Source organism: Crassostrea angulata, chromosome 1, assembly GCF_025612915.1.
Source record: "Crassostrea angulata isolate pt1a10 chromosome 1, ASM2561291v2, whole genome shotgun sequence".
Taxonomy (NCBI): Eukaryota; Metazoa; Mollusca; class Bivalvia; order Ostreida; family Ostreidae; genus Magallana; species Magallana angulata.
Genome location: NC_069111.1, coordinates 13,147,692 through 13,160,137, shown reverse-complemented (window position 1 = coordinate 13,160,137; position 12,446 = coordinate 13,147,692). Strand labels below are relative to the sequence as shown.

Genomic DNA, 12,446 nt, shown 5'->3' with positions numbered 1-12,446 from the left:
GTGTGAGGGGGTGAGTGGAGAGAGTGTGAGTGGGGAAAAGTGGAGTGTGTGAGTGGGGAGAGTGTGAGTGGGGAAAAAGTTGAGCATGTGAGTGGAGAGAGAGTGTAGTGTGTGAGGGGGAAGGAGTGAAGTGTGTGAGTGGAGAGAGAGAGTGGAGTGTGTGAGTGGAGAGAGAGAGTGGAGTGTGTGAGTGGGGAGAGAGTGGAGTGTGTGAGTGGAGAGAGAGTGGAGTGTGTGAGGGGAAGAGAGAGTGGAGTGTGTGAGTGGAGAGAGAGTGGAGTATGTGAGGGTGGGAGAGTGGAGTGTGGAGAGAGTGGAGTGTGGGAGGGGGAAAAAGTGAATGAAGTGTGTGAGTGGAGAGAGAGTGGAGAGAGAGTGGAGTGTGTGAGTGGAGAGAGAGAGAGAGTGTGGAGTGTGTGAGGGGGAAGAGTGAAGTGTGTGAGTGGAGAGAGAGTGGAGTGTGTGAGTGGGGAGAGAGTGGAGTGTGTGAGTTGAGAGTGTGAGTGGGGAGAAAGTGGAGAGTGTGAGTGGAGAGAGTGTGGAGTTTGTTAGGGGGAAAAAGTGAAGTGTTTGAGTTGAGAGAGAGAGTGGAGTGTGTGATGGGGAAAGAGTCGACTGTGTGAGGGGAAGAGAGTGGAGTGTGTGAGTGGAAAGGGAGTGTATTGTGTGAGGGTGGAAGAGTGGAGTGTGTAAGTGGGGAGAGAGTGGAGTGTGGAGAGAGTGGAGTGTGTGAGGGGGAAAGAGTGAGTGAAGTGTTTGAGTGGAGAGAGAGTGGATAGTGTGAGGGGGAAAGAGTGGAGTGTGTAAGTGGGGAGAGAGTGGAGTGTGTGAGTGGTGAGAGAGTGGAGTGTGTGAGGGAGAGAGAGTGGGGTGTGTCAGTGGAGAGAGAGTGGAGTGTGTGAGGGGGAAAGGGCGGAGTGTGTGAGGGGAAGAGAGTGGATAGTGTGAGTGGAAAGAGAGTGTATTGTGTGAGGGTGGAAGAGTGGAGTGTGTAAGTGGGGAGAGAGTGGAGTGTGGAGAGAGTGGAGTGTGGGAGGGGGAAAGAGTGAGTGAAGTGTGTGAGTGGAGAGAGAGTGGAGAGAGAGTGGAGTGTGTGAGGGGGAAAGAATGGAGTGTGTAAGTGGGGAGAGAGTGGAGTGTGTGAGTGGTGAGAGAGTGGAGTGTGTGAGGGGGAAGAGTGGAGTGTGAGTGGAGAGAGAGTGGAGTGTGTAAGTGGGGAGAGAGTTGAATGGGGAGAGAGTTGAGTGTGTGAGTGGGGAGAGAGTGGAGTGTGTAAGTGAGGAGAGAGTGGAGTGTTTGGGTGGAGGAAAAATGGAGCGTGAGAGAGGGGAAAGAGTGGAGTAGGTGAGTGGAGAGTGGGGAGAGAGTGTTGTGTGAAAGTGGGGATAGAGTGGAATGTGGGTGAATGTGAAGAGTTGAGTGGGGAGAAATTGGAGTGTGTGAGGGGAGAGAGAGTGGAGTGTGTGAGGGGGAGAGAGTGGAGTGGGGAGAGAGTGGAGTGTGTGAGTGGAGGAAAAGTGGAGTGTGAGAAAGTGGAGTAGGTGAGTGGGGAGATAGTGGTGTGTGATAGTGGGGATAGAGTGAAATGTGGGTGAATGGGGAGAGAGTTGAGTGGGGAGAGAGTGGAGTGTGTGAGGGGGATAGAGTTGAGTATGTGAGGGGGAGAGAGTTAAGTGGGGAGAGAGTGGAGTGTGTGAGTGGGGAGAGAGTGGAGTGTGTGAGTGGAGGAAAAGTGGAGCGTGATAGAGTGGAGTAGGTGAGTGGAGAGTGATAGTGGGGAGAGCGTTAGGGTGGGGAGAGGGTGGAGCATGAGAGTGGGGAGAGAGTGTAGCATGAGCGTGGGGAGAGAGTGGAGCGTGAGAGTGGGGAGAGAGTGGAGCGTGAGAGTGGGGAGAGAGTGGAGCGTGATAGTGGGGAGAGAGTAAAGTGTGTGAGTGGTGAGAGAGTGGAGCGTTAAACTCGGGAGAGAGTGGAACGTGAATGTGGGGAGAGAGTGGAGTGTGAAAATTGGGGAGAGAGTGAGAATGAAGTGAATGAATGGAGTGAGTTGATGAATAAATAAGTAGGAATAGAGTGGAGAGAGAGTGAGAGTGGCGTGAAAGAGTGGTTATGTTAAGAAAGAAGCAGAGGAAATGTTGCAACTGCTACCACTGCCTAGGACGGAAATATGTTTACTTTCAGAGTCTCGCCTTTATAAATACTACAAATACTACATGCAGTACAAAGTTTGTTAAACAAACATGGAACAGGTATAGATATGTATATCAAAATCAACACCGGTCGTTTTGGATTGACATTTTTTTAATGAAAATATAACGTCAAAGTGTCTCCATAGACACAGAAGGTCTAAGTATAGACTGATAGGGCACCCTATTTTGAGGCTAAGTTATGACGTCAGGCCATAAATGTGCAACATTCCTACTTTTTCTCAACAACAAATGGTTGTAGAGAGGACACTGATGATATTTTTTTCCAGATTTTTAGATCTTCAAAATAAGTCTGTAGCTGCGCAGTTCGACAGTTGTTTTAAGTGTTTAAAAAGGCATTGTTCTCTTCATGTATGCATAATATGCATACAAAACAACATATAAAGAATCTCATATATTTATTGATTTTATATCTTTTGGCAACAGTTTTAGACAGTTTCGGGCAGAAACAAGCCAGTTCAAGAAATGTTTACATTTTTATCCTCAAATGTACAAGTCACAGAATTTTTTTTCTTCAAAAGGTGAAGATCAAGAGAGAGATTCTATATAGATCTAGACATAGCTGAAGACAAAATTTATTAATCAAATAATATAGGGGTGCACTAATTGTTCAAGCCCCTATTTTTAAGTAGTTAGCGTATACGCTAAATGCTTTATGTCACCAATTTGAAACCAAAATTATTATGCAACCCTGAATCTTCGTCAATGCGCTACCTGTGATGAATCAAAGTATTGAGAGTATTAAAAGTCGATCTTCATTTCATGTAATTGTATACTTTTCTGGGACCATGTCAATTTTTCTGGATTTACATTTTAAATACCCTAAAGTTCTTGAACATGCATATATAAGTCAAGGTGTGCAGATATTCTGTACATTAAACTTAATCACCATGCATTATTTCTGCAACCTGACTGTTCTTAATTCAGTTAGCTAAAGGGATGTCTGGCCATCTTGTATGTGGCTTCACGGCCATCTTCTATATACCGGGACCAAAACTGTAAACATCTCTTCAACTAAAATGTTCATGCCAAAAACTGTTGTTAAAGGGGCATGGTCACGATTTTGGTCAAAAATTATTTTTTCGATTTTAATGTTTACAATGCTTCAGTAAGGCATTTTTATTAGGCACCCAAATTTGAGTGTCATTTGATGAGTTATAAGCCAGTTACAAAGCTTACAATTCTTCGCTATGTAAACAAAGCGTTTGTTTACATTTCGAATGTTGAAGTGAAAATTCCAGTTTTAGACCTAAAATAAAGTATTAATCGTTAGGAACTGTTTATTTATGCTTTACATGAATAATAAGATAGACAAACCAGCTTTAAAAAGATTTTTTAGTGGTATATTGAACCTATATAAACAAAAACAGGGCATGAGTCTTGTTTACATGACGAAGAATTGAGAGTCCTGTATCTTGCTTAAAACTCAACGGCTGTCACCCAAATTTCATTTGATCATTAGAAATGCATTCCCATAGCACTGCAAATAATTAAAACAGAAAAATAAAATTTGACCACAATCGTGACCATGATCCTTTAAAAGATTAAAAAGCAATAAATGTAAGGTTTTACAAGTTGTTTTGTATGAATATTTTGTATACAAAACCAGAACAATACCTTTTTAATCACTTAGAACTGCACAGCTGCACACTTAAATTGAATATTTAAAAACTTAAAAAATTGGAAAGGAGATCAATGGTGTCCGCTCTACAACCATTTGTTCAGACTAAGATTGAGCCTTGCACACTTAAGTTGAAGTTTTGTCTCGAAATAGCTAGGGTACCCCTTAAAATGGCTGCCAGAATATCATATATTTGTCTGCGTTCATGAAGGTACAATAAAGCTGTATTTTTTATTGAAAATACATGTACTTTTTATTGAGAGTTAATCCTCCCCCTTTCCAAGATTCTCTTTTTTCTTAAAGGGGAAAATTTTTTAATATGAGTGAAGACTGTGTGCTTTTGAGCGTGTTCATGCACCCAAATATTTTTTAAGTCCTTTGTATTGTTTGGTAATTACTCCATCAAAATAACGTGCTATATGCTTTCCACTTTTCTAACCGGTTATAAATTAAAGTCATATGTTTGTGATGTTAATTCTCCGTTTCATCACAAATGCCACAAGACCCAAGCTATTCTTGTGGGTGCAATCATACCGTATATGGTCTGGACATGAATCCCACAGAGGTCTGCTTTTATATAGGCACTCCTTTGGTAAAGTCTGAACAAGATTATGTGTATATACAAAGAGGAAAGACGTCATGATCTAGACAACAATTATACTCATTACATTGCTACTTTTGACCAAAAACCCCTTTCTTGGTCTCTTCAAACCCTTTCTGAGATTTTTATATCTTCAATATATGTCTGCAGCAACACAGTTCTACAGTTTTTTTAAGTCATTTAAAAGACATTGTTCGGTACTTGACTGCGCAATTTGCAAACAAAAGAACATGTAAAACTTTGTAGATATTGCTTGTTTTATCTATATATTAAAAAGCCCTTACTAAAGGAAATTTTAAGACATTGCAAGAGAGTTTCAAACATAATAGAGCCAATCTGCCACAATACTTTTTTGGTATCTTTTGTATATTAAGAATAATCAGAAAAAAAGACATTTTAAAATCAAATCTTATTTATTATTACAAATAATTAAAGTTATTCGCACAAACTACAATCACAAGATAAAAATAACAATCATATTCAAGTACATGTGAAAATTATCAAAGAGCAGGTAACATATGTCTTTACATTTAACAATTACAATATCCTAGTATTCCACGTATGTTACTCAAGGGAACCTTCGTCATCTTTTTCACTCAAATTCTGTCCTTGATCTGACCTTGACCTGTACAAGATGATGGTCATGACCTGACCTGCTCTATCTGTGGGTTATGACACTTGCTAACAAGCTCTAGAAGGCGACCTGACTTGTGTAAAGTTTTGGTATCTGATGCTCCACCAATACAGGCTCCGTTTATAAACACACGAGGGACCTTTAAAAGAAAGTGAAAGTCATTAAACTTTATTACATGTACCGATGGATATACTTCTCAATTCAAAGAATATTTCCAAAATGATACTTATTCATAAGTTTACTGTTACAGTACCCTTTTAGTACAAATATAAAGGTACATCATGCATGTCATTCTGGAATATCTATAACATTTGTACCATATACTTAAGAAATATTTTTTTTATCAATGTATCAAAGGAAAAATTGCCCCCAAAAACTTCATCATTACCAAGACTGACCTTTTTTTTTTTTAAACAATTACGAGTACACCTTAATTCCACTGTTTTATATTAACTGGATATTAAAGAATGTAAAATATAAGGAGGCTGAATGGTCAACAAATTAACCATCAGATTTATCTAAAATTATAAAATATGATTTGTTTAGATATAAACTACTTTTAGTAATGAAAAAATCCATATATTTTACCTTACTTTACATTTGGGTATATTTTCTATATTTTTATGTAGAGCTCTCTTTCTAAAGGGGATTAATAAAGTCCAAAAATGGCCACAACCAGCAAGTCCTCTTAAAGCTGAACACTGCTCATAAACAGGCACTGTCACACAGATAGCTGGTATATAAACCCTTCGATTCCGTTACATCCGATTGCACAGTCACCTAAAACTTGTGGCCTACGTGTAGTATTCTTTTCGTGGTCTTTCGATTTTATGCATTTATTTCTTATTCTATGTGCATATTCTGTTTGTAAATAATGCAATGACTAACTTAATTGATGTAAGTATTCTCCTGGCTTGAAAAAAGTGCACAAAATTTGATAATTTCATTGCGACCAAGTAACACAGCGAGGCGAGATATATGTCCACAAAGGTGAGACCTCTACAGCAAAGTTTTTTGAACTCTTTAAAGGTCTGTGCCTTATATAGGGGTTGTAGGGACAGCAGTGATGAAAGAGAAATATGGCGTACAGTGCCTCTTTACGAGCGGTGTTCAGCTTTAATGTCTGTGAGTGTCATTTAAATACACTCATTGTCACATGCTATATTCTAGAGTTGTCAAAGAATCTTCCAAATGTTTCTGGCACCCATTGACAACTGGGAGAGGATCAAACAATTTGGTTTGCAAGACGAGGTGAGGTACATTGAGTTCAAAGATCTTTATCTTGCATTGTAACATACATGCACATTTGATTGAAGAAAATAAATCTGTTGATTTATTATGCTTACAGTTTTGGCCTTTGTGACCTCCCCTAGGTAGTTTTGTATGTCCTGGCCGTTTGGATGATTATTCAGCTCAACTGCTTCATATGGAACTCCAAGATTCCTGAAAATTTCCTTTGTCTGCACACAAAAAGGACATGTCGTTTTGGAGAAGATGACCACACAATTCTGTGCGACAGCTTGCTGTACATACTTTGCTTGTGGGTGATTTAAAGTTGCTGGTACACGTGATGAGCTTAATCCCATTACAAATTCCTTCAAACTCTACAAAAAGAGTTTAATCAAGCTTTAGTAAACACTATTTAATCTTTTTTTAAGGCCATGATTATTTCAGTTAATAATGAAAATATCTTAATGTAGACATTAATGTATATGTATATACAAGTACAATTAATATCATCTGTTTTCAAACAATATCTCGCTACATGTACTACAAAGCGCTATCTACAGTCTAGAATAGATGATTTGCACGTAAACAGCATTAAACTTATCTCACCAAGATATTTTTTCTGAACATGCCACTATTGGTTTCCCTCTGAAAAAATAGTTGTAAAATGCTGTCATGTTTTTTCTGATAGTCATGTGTTTCATAAAGTCATTTTTGGTTACCTCAGTTTTTTTCCAAAATGACGTCATTTTTTTAATTTATACTTACAATACTGGATGAGCAGATCCTTTTTTTGAACTTTATATATACATTTGTACCACTTTAGTTACGCTACTTGCAGAGGTTTGATTGTGTGATTTATGATGGAATGCTTCTCCGAATTTTTTTTTCATGAATTATTAAAGTTTCATTGCTACATGATTTCATTGCTCAAAGAAGGATAATATGCGCTTAATTTGATGCTCTACAGTCTGCAGTGTTGTACTTGCAACCAGAAAACAATTTGTTGATGAATCATACTATCGTAAACATGTGATGTCATTTTTAGTGGTCAAATGTGGCATCAAGTTTATTCACATATGCATATGTATATAACTATGGAGACTACATTTTACATGTATATTTGATTTACATTGTATCAGCGATTTTTCGATTCTTTGTCTTAGGGTAAAAAATAATATAGTTTCAAATTTTTTGACCAAAGAGACAATAATTAAAGACAGCGTTAGACTATTGGAAACCCATGAAAGAAGTTTTTTTAATCTCATGATCATGCAATGAATCATAAAAACCAACATCACCACAGCAAACATCTACAACAAGTAACATTTATCCGAACTTACTTCTATTCAAATTTCTTTTTTTTTTAAATTAGGGTATAAAATTGGGAAATTGTCACGTTAAATCACGTTTCCACAGACCTCAGACTTAGAAACGGTTTCTGAACGGTGAGTGAACCCTCCTCACCAAACCATCTAAGTCTATTTTCACTTTCAGATTGAAAGATTATGGTTTATCGTACTCAATATTATTCGATAATACAAACACTTGTCATTTACCATCCAAATTAATAAACATGCGATAGAATATAAATATATATAAATATATTCAATTATATTATATTATTTTTTTTAGGTAGGCCTGATAAAAACAAGATGTAGTAAATGATTATTCAAAGGAACGAGTTAATATATCTAATTAAAAAATTAAACCCCCAGCTTTTTAACCTTTTCATGGATATAAAATTGGCTTAATTCTTTACATTTTGAATAAGATAAGACATCATTTTAATTATTTAAGATTTCTTTCAAGTTTTGAAGGTAAAGGTGGGTTAATATTTCGGATCCCTTATATCACTGTCAAAGAAAACAAAAATAATGGCAGTCAGCTGACGATGTCGGATCGGATGTGCGTGTACACTAATGTTGTATAATACTGGTTACTGCAGCTTTGATATGAATTAATGTGCTTGAGCAGGATAACATGTGGGTCAAGCCAGAAGAAGTTTTACTTGCCAATGCATTATGGTAACTTTAACAAATTTTATTTCACGTATATCGATAAACTGTTGAAAATAGGTGTGCAGGAAATACATGTACCAGTGGCCTGAAGATAACAGGTCTGGGTAATCAACATAATCAAGCTATTGAGTCAATGATCAAATATTCATTAAAACTTGAAAAGTGGAGGGCATTTGTGTGAAAAATCTAGCAACCTGGAAAAAATGCTAAAAGATTGTCATTTAAAAATATAGATTTATAGTTTTAAGACTGATAACTAAGTCTTAAAACAGAAGGGTTAATTTTTGCTAGAGTAATTTTAGAGAAAATGTGTGCTTGCAATATTTTCATACAAGTCATTTAATACAAGACAATTACTTACTGTGGTTTCATTAATATTCAAGGGTATCAATTTTCGTGGATAAAGTGAAAATCACAGTTGCAAGGATACGTAAATCCGTGGCCAATGACCATTTCAATTCAAAATGTTAATAGAAATTGCGTTTCAATGAACATTAAATTTCATGGATCAACTTAACAACGAAATCCACGAAAATTGGTATTCAACGAATATTGATGAAACCACAGTATAGTAGAACCCAAAAGCAAAGTTTTGTGAGTATATATCTTAGACTTGACTTGTAGAAACAATGTGTCTTTCCAGTACATGTATATCTTTGTAATGGAAAATAAATAGTTCTTACATTAAAAAAAAGTTTGCTTGATTATAAATGTGATCTGAGATTTTGTCATGATCTTAGGGCAGGTTAAGGTCAATGAGAAAAATTACAAATTCTCTCTTTGATTAATAGGTATTTGTTTTACATGATATGAAATGGTTTGGGGCAGTTTACCCTTTATAAACCGCGAAGCAGTTTATAAAAAAGCGTAAACTGTTTCAAACCATTTTATATCGTATAAAAATAATAAATATTGAATTCATTGCTTATAATTTAATTTTTTTACTCTTAATTCATTGTTAGTCGATAAAAACGACCGTCATTTCATCTTTAAAATGACGTAAAAGTGTACAAAATTCAAACGTAACGTCAGGCGTATTGATACATTTTTGATGTTAGTCTCACTATGACGTAGGCAACATTCTTTATACAATATAAAATAATTTTTTAGCCAATCAGAAAGCGTGTTACAACCAGAATTAAATTATTAACAAATACTTAATAAATAAATGGAAAATGATTAGAAGGTAACAGTTGGCATAGAGATTGCCTTTGACCTCTGGTGCCATGACTTTCAACAGTTTCAAGGTCACTGTTTAATCTATATGATATATCTCTTCTACAATAGGGATGGGACGATCCACCGATGCACCGGTGCATCGCGGTATTTATTTTGAAGATATTTGGATCGATACATTTACCATTAATACAACGATACCTTAACGAACTTTTTTAATTTTTCAAAAATATCCGAGCTTCTTATATCGGCTTTTTTAAGTCCGCGCGCCTAATATGAAAGTACAAAGATGGCGGAAAACCTCGTAAAGTTGTCAAAACTGTTAGGAAGCTAAATATGGAGTGTGGAAAACTTTTGGAGTACTTGTTTATGAAAAACTAGTGTACACGAGACTAAAGTAATTTGTAAATTGTGGAACGCTCATTATGAATATAACAAAATAACTTTGGACATGCGGTAATACATCGGCAGGTTGAATACATTTTAAACTTTTATTCATGTTTTCATTTAATTGCAATGTATCGTGATATGTATCGTATCGCATCTCATGTATCGTGATATGTACCGAATCGGCTCAGTACAGTATCGCCCCAGCCCTAATCTATAACATTCAAGCTTCCAAAATTTCTGCATCTCACAAGATTTGTTTATTTAAGATCAGAGAGTGTGCCATTATCTTGCCTCAAGATCAGTTGGACAAATTCTAGGTCAATAAGGGCATGCATATATAGATTTTTTTTCTCAGTGAGGAGATGGTGCCCTGGTAACATTTTTGAGTTTTGACGATATATGTAAAGCAAAATTTAGGAATATAACAATTAGTCTATATGGCTTAATTATGGCTATAGTGAACACAATGATTAAATTTTATTTTATGTGATAATTAGGATCCGAACATAAACCTAATTATATATATATGTCTTTATTATATGATGGAAAATTATGAGCACTATTATTAATAACAAAACAGAGTGTTTTTACTTCCCAGTTCTAAAATTTTTACTATATTCTATCTGCAGTTATAGATGTCAATAAAATTTATATATAGTCTTAATATTTGTAATATGCAAGCATTAAGTTCTGAATCATTTGAAAATTTTATGTATACAATGTATATACAGTAGGTATGATTGATTTTAGCAATGATAAGCAATATTTAATCATGATCCCCCATAAAACAAAGAATGCAATTTTTTTTTTATATACATGTATAAATAATGAAGGTTCAGATAAGCTCTTGATAAATGCATACCGGTACATTGAATTGAGAAAGAAAAAAATTGGCAAATGTTGCAACTTAAATCGATTTTTAAAGCAAAACTAACACTGCTTTTAGATAATTTAGAACACTTTTGCAGTTAAGTGTCAGTATATTATCTACAGGAAAGAAACACTTGATTATATCTTTTATTATCTCATGTTAGTGCATAAAAATTGAAAATGATACAAGAATAGAAAATGTCTTTCCTGGACCTTGTTCATATGAACTGTTATAAAATTTCATTGCATGTATATAAAGTTGAAGTTTTCTACAAATTTACATGCTTAAGGTAACTCCGTACCTATAAAATTATGGGTTCAAAGTTAAAAACTTAACTTTTTTTTTAACTTATTGGACTTAAATTTCATAAAAAAATAAATAAAATATATATGTATCCATACTATTTAAGATGTAAGGTAATAAAAACCAAAGGCTGAAATTATCATCTGAAAATCACATTTTTTTTGTTTAAAAATTAAATATAAGTGGATGGATACTTGTTTGTCTATTTAAATTTTATTGCTTACTATGCCAGAAAACTAAAATTAATTAAAAAAAAAGAAAAAATTGCTACATTAGAAAAATTATAGCATTAAGATATAATACTTAGAGAAAAGTAGAAAAGAGTTATTTCCCTTTGTTATTATTGAATTATGTCGAATATAAGGATGAAAAACGCTTATTAAATATCTCCAAGTAAACAATAATTTGAGTTTTTAATGTGCACCTATGATAACATAGAAATTACAAATCTACCTGCAAGAATTTAAATGAATTCATGGTTTATGTAAAATGTATGACGTCACAGGAGGGTAGATTTACTTTAAAAGTATTTTCTGTAAGTTGAAACAGTTTCAATGATAAATGCAAATGTCACATTTATATCAGATTATTACATAATTTTTTTTTCATTTTACAAATAACTCTGGCACTTAAATTGATATTACTGGTCATAACTTCTTAAAATTTTTTTTTAAAGTATTCTCTCTTGGCTTAAATTCATTTTAATTAGATATCATATTAAAGTACCTCACTATACATCAAGACTTATACTTTTTAAGACACTCACAGTACACCAAAAATACAAATACACTGTATTGATTATAATAAACTTAATCCCCTAATTTAACAAAAAGATCAGAATCTTGTCCTTAATGGTGTCATTTATGATTAATTTGATATGTGAGTGAATAGAAATTAATGTTAAAACGAGCTTGGCCCCTGTGCGGTACAATTCTAAATTGAATGTGATTTTATCTTTTTATTATACAGGGTGACGGAGAGAGCAAACCCATATTTCGTCCTGCAGAGAAGGAAGGGTTATGGAGGGGGTGGTCTAACTGGACTGCTGGTGGGGACCCTAGACACTGTCATGGATAGCAAGGTGTGTGCTCCAATGGGAACATTAATAATATGTCAAATAGTCATATAAATTTCTCATATGCACAAAAAAAACCTACATGTAATTGTATATTTGACAGATTTATTAATGAATGTTTAAACTGCACATGGACTGGATCCCGATTATTTTTCCAATTGGGGGGGGGGGGGGAGGGTCCTAGGCCTATATTCTGAAGTTTAAATGACAGCCCCCCCTCCTCCCCCAGCTGCAGATGAACCTTCTGAATACATATTTTACCTTTTATTTTCACAATAATGATTGTAGAAATATTAATTATCCAAATAGCAGAAGGACAG

The 12,446-nt window shown here is 35.1% G+C and overlaps 2 protein-coding genes across 7 annotated transcripts in view; one reads left to right on the top strand and one right to left on the bottom strand.

Moving 5' to 3' along the window:
* Nucleotides 1-4,819: 4,819 nt before the first annotated feature.
* LOC128173768 (glutaredoxin-2, mitochondrial-like) lies at nucleotides 4,820-7,737 on the bottom strand. Of its 4 annotated transcripts, none has more exons than XM_052839536.1 (4): nucleotides 7,634-7,737; nucleotides 6,900-6,938; nucleotides 6,410-6,667; nucleotides 4,820-5,202 (listed from the first exon to the last, which is right to left on the bottom strand). In XM_052839536.1, exons 2-4 carry the CDS (start codon nucleotides 6,918-6,920, stop codon nucleotides 5,071-5,073), a joined length of 411 nt encoding a protein of 136 aa, XP_052695496.1. In that variant the 5' UTR covers nucleotides 6,921-6,938; nucleotides 7,634-7,737; the 3' UTR covers nucleotides 4,820-5,070. The 4 variants fall into 4 exon arrangements, with proteins under 4 accessions (XP_052695496.1, XP_052695544.1, XP_052695423.1 ...); XM_052839584.1 differs by having other exon boundaries at nucleotides 7,712-7,731; XM_052839463.1 differs by lacking the exon at nucleotides 7,634-7,737 and adding an exon at nucleotides 7,059-7,077.
* A 252-nt stretch (nucleotides 7,738-7,989) lies between these two features.
* The window catches only part of LOC128175992 (TBC1 domain family member 9-like), a 45,056-nt gene continuing 40,599 nt past the window's right edge, over nucleotides 7,990-12,446 (top strand). For 2 of the 3 annotated variants that reach the window (XM_052841958.1, XM_052841941.1), the window contains exons 1-2: nucleotides 7,991-8,317; nucleotides 12,021-12,132. In XM_052841958.1, coding sequence (XP_052697918.1) covers nucleotides 8,274-8,317; nucleotides 12,021-12,132 — 156 coding nt within the window. In that variant the 5' untranslated portion in view covers nucleotides 7,991-8,273. Of the gene's footprint in view, nucleotides 8,318-12,020; nucleotides 12,133-12,446 lie in introns of all 3 variants that reach the window. The other variant, XM_052841950.1, reaches the window with a different exon arrangement.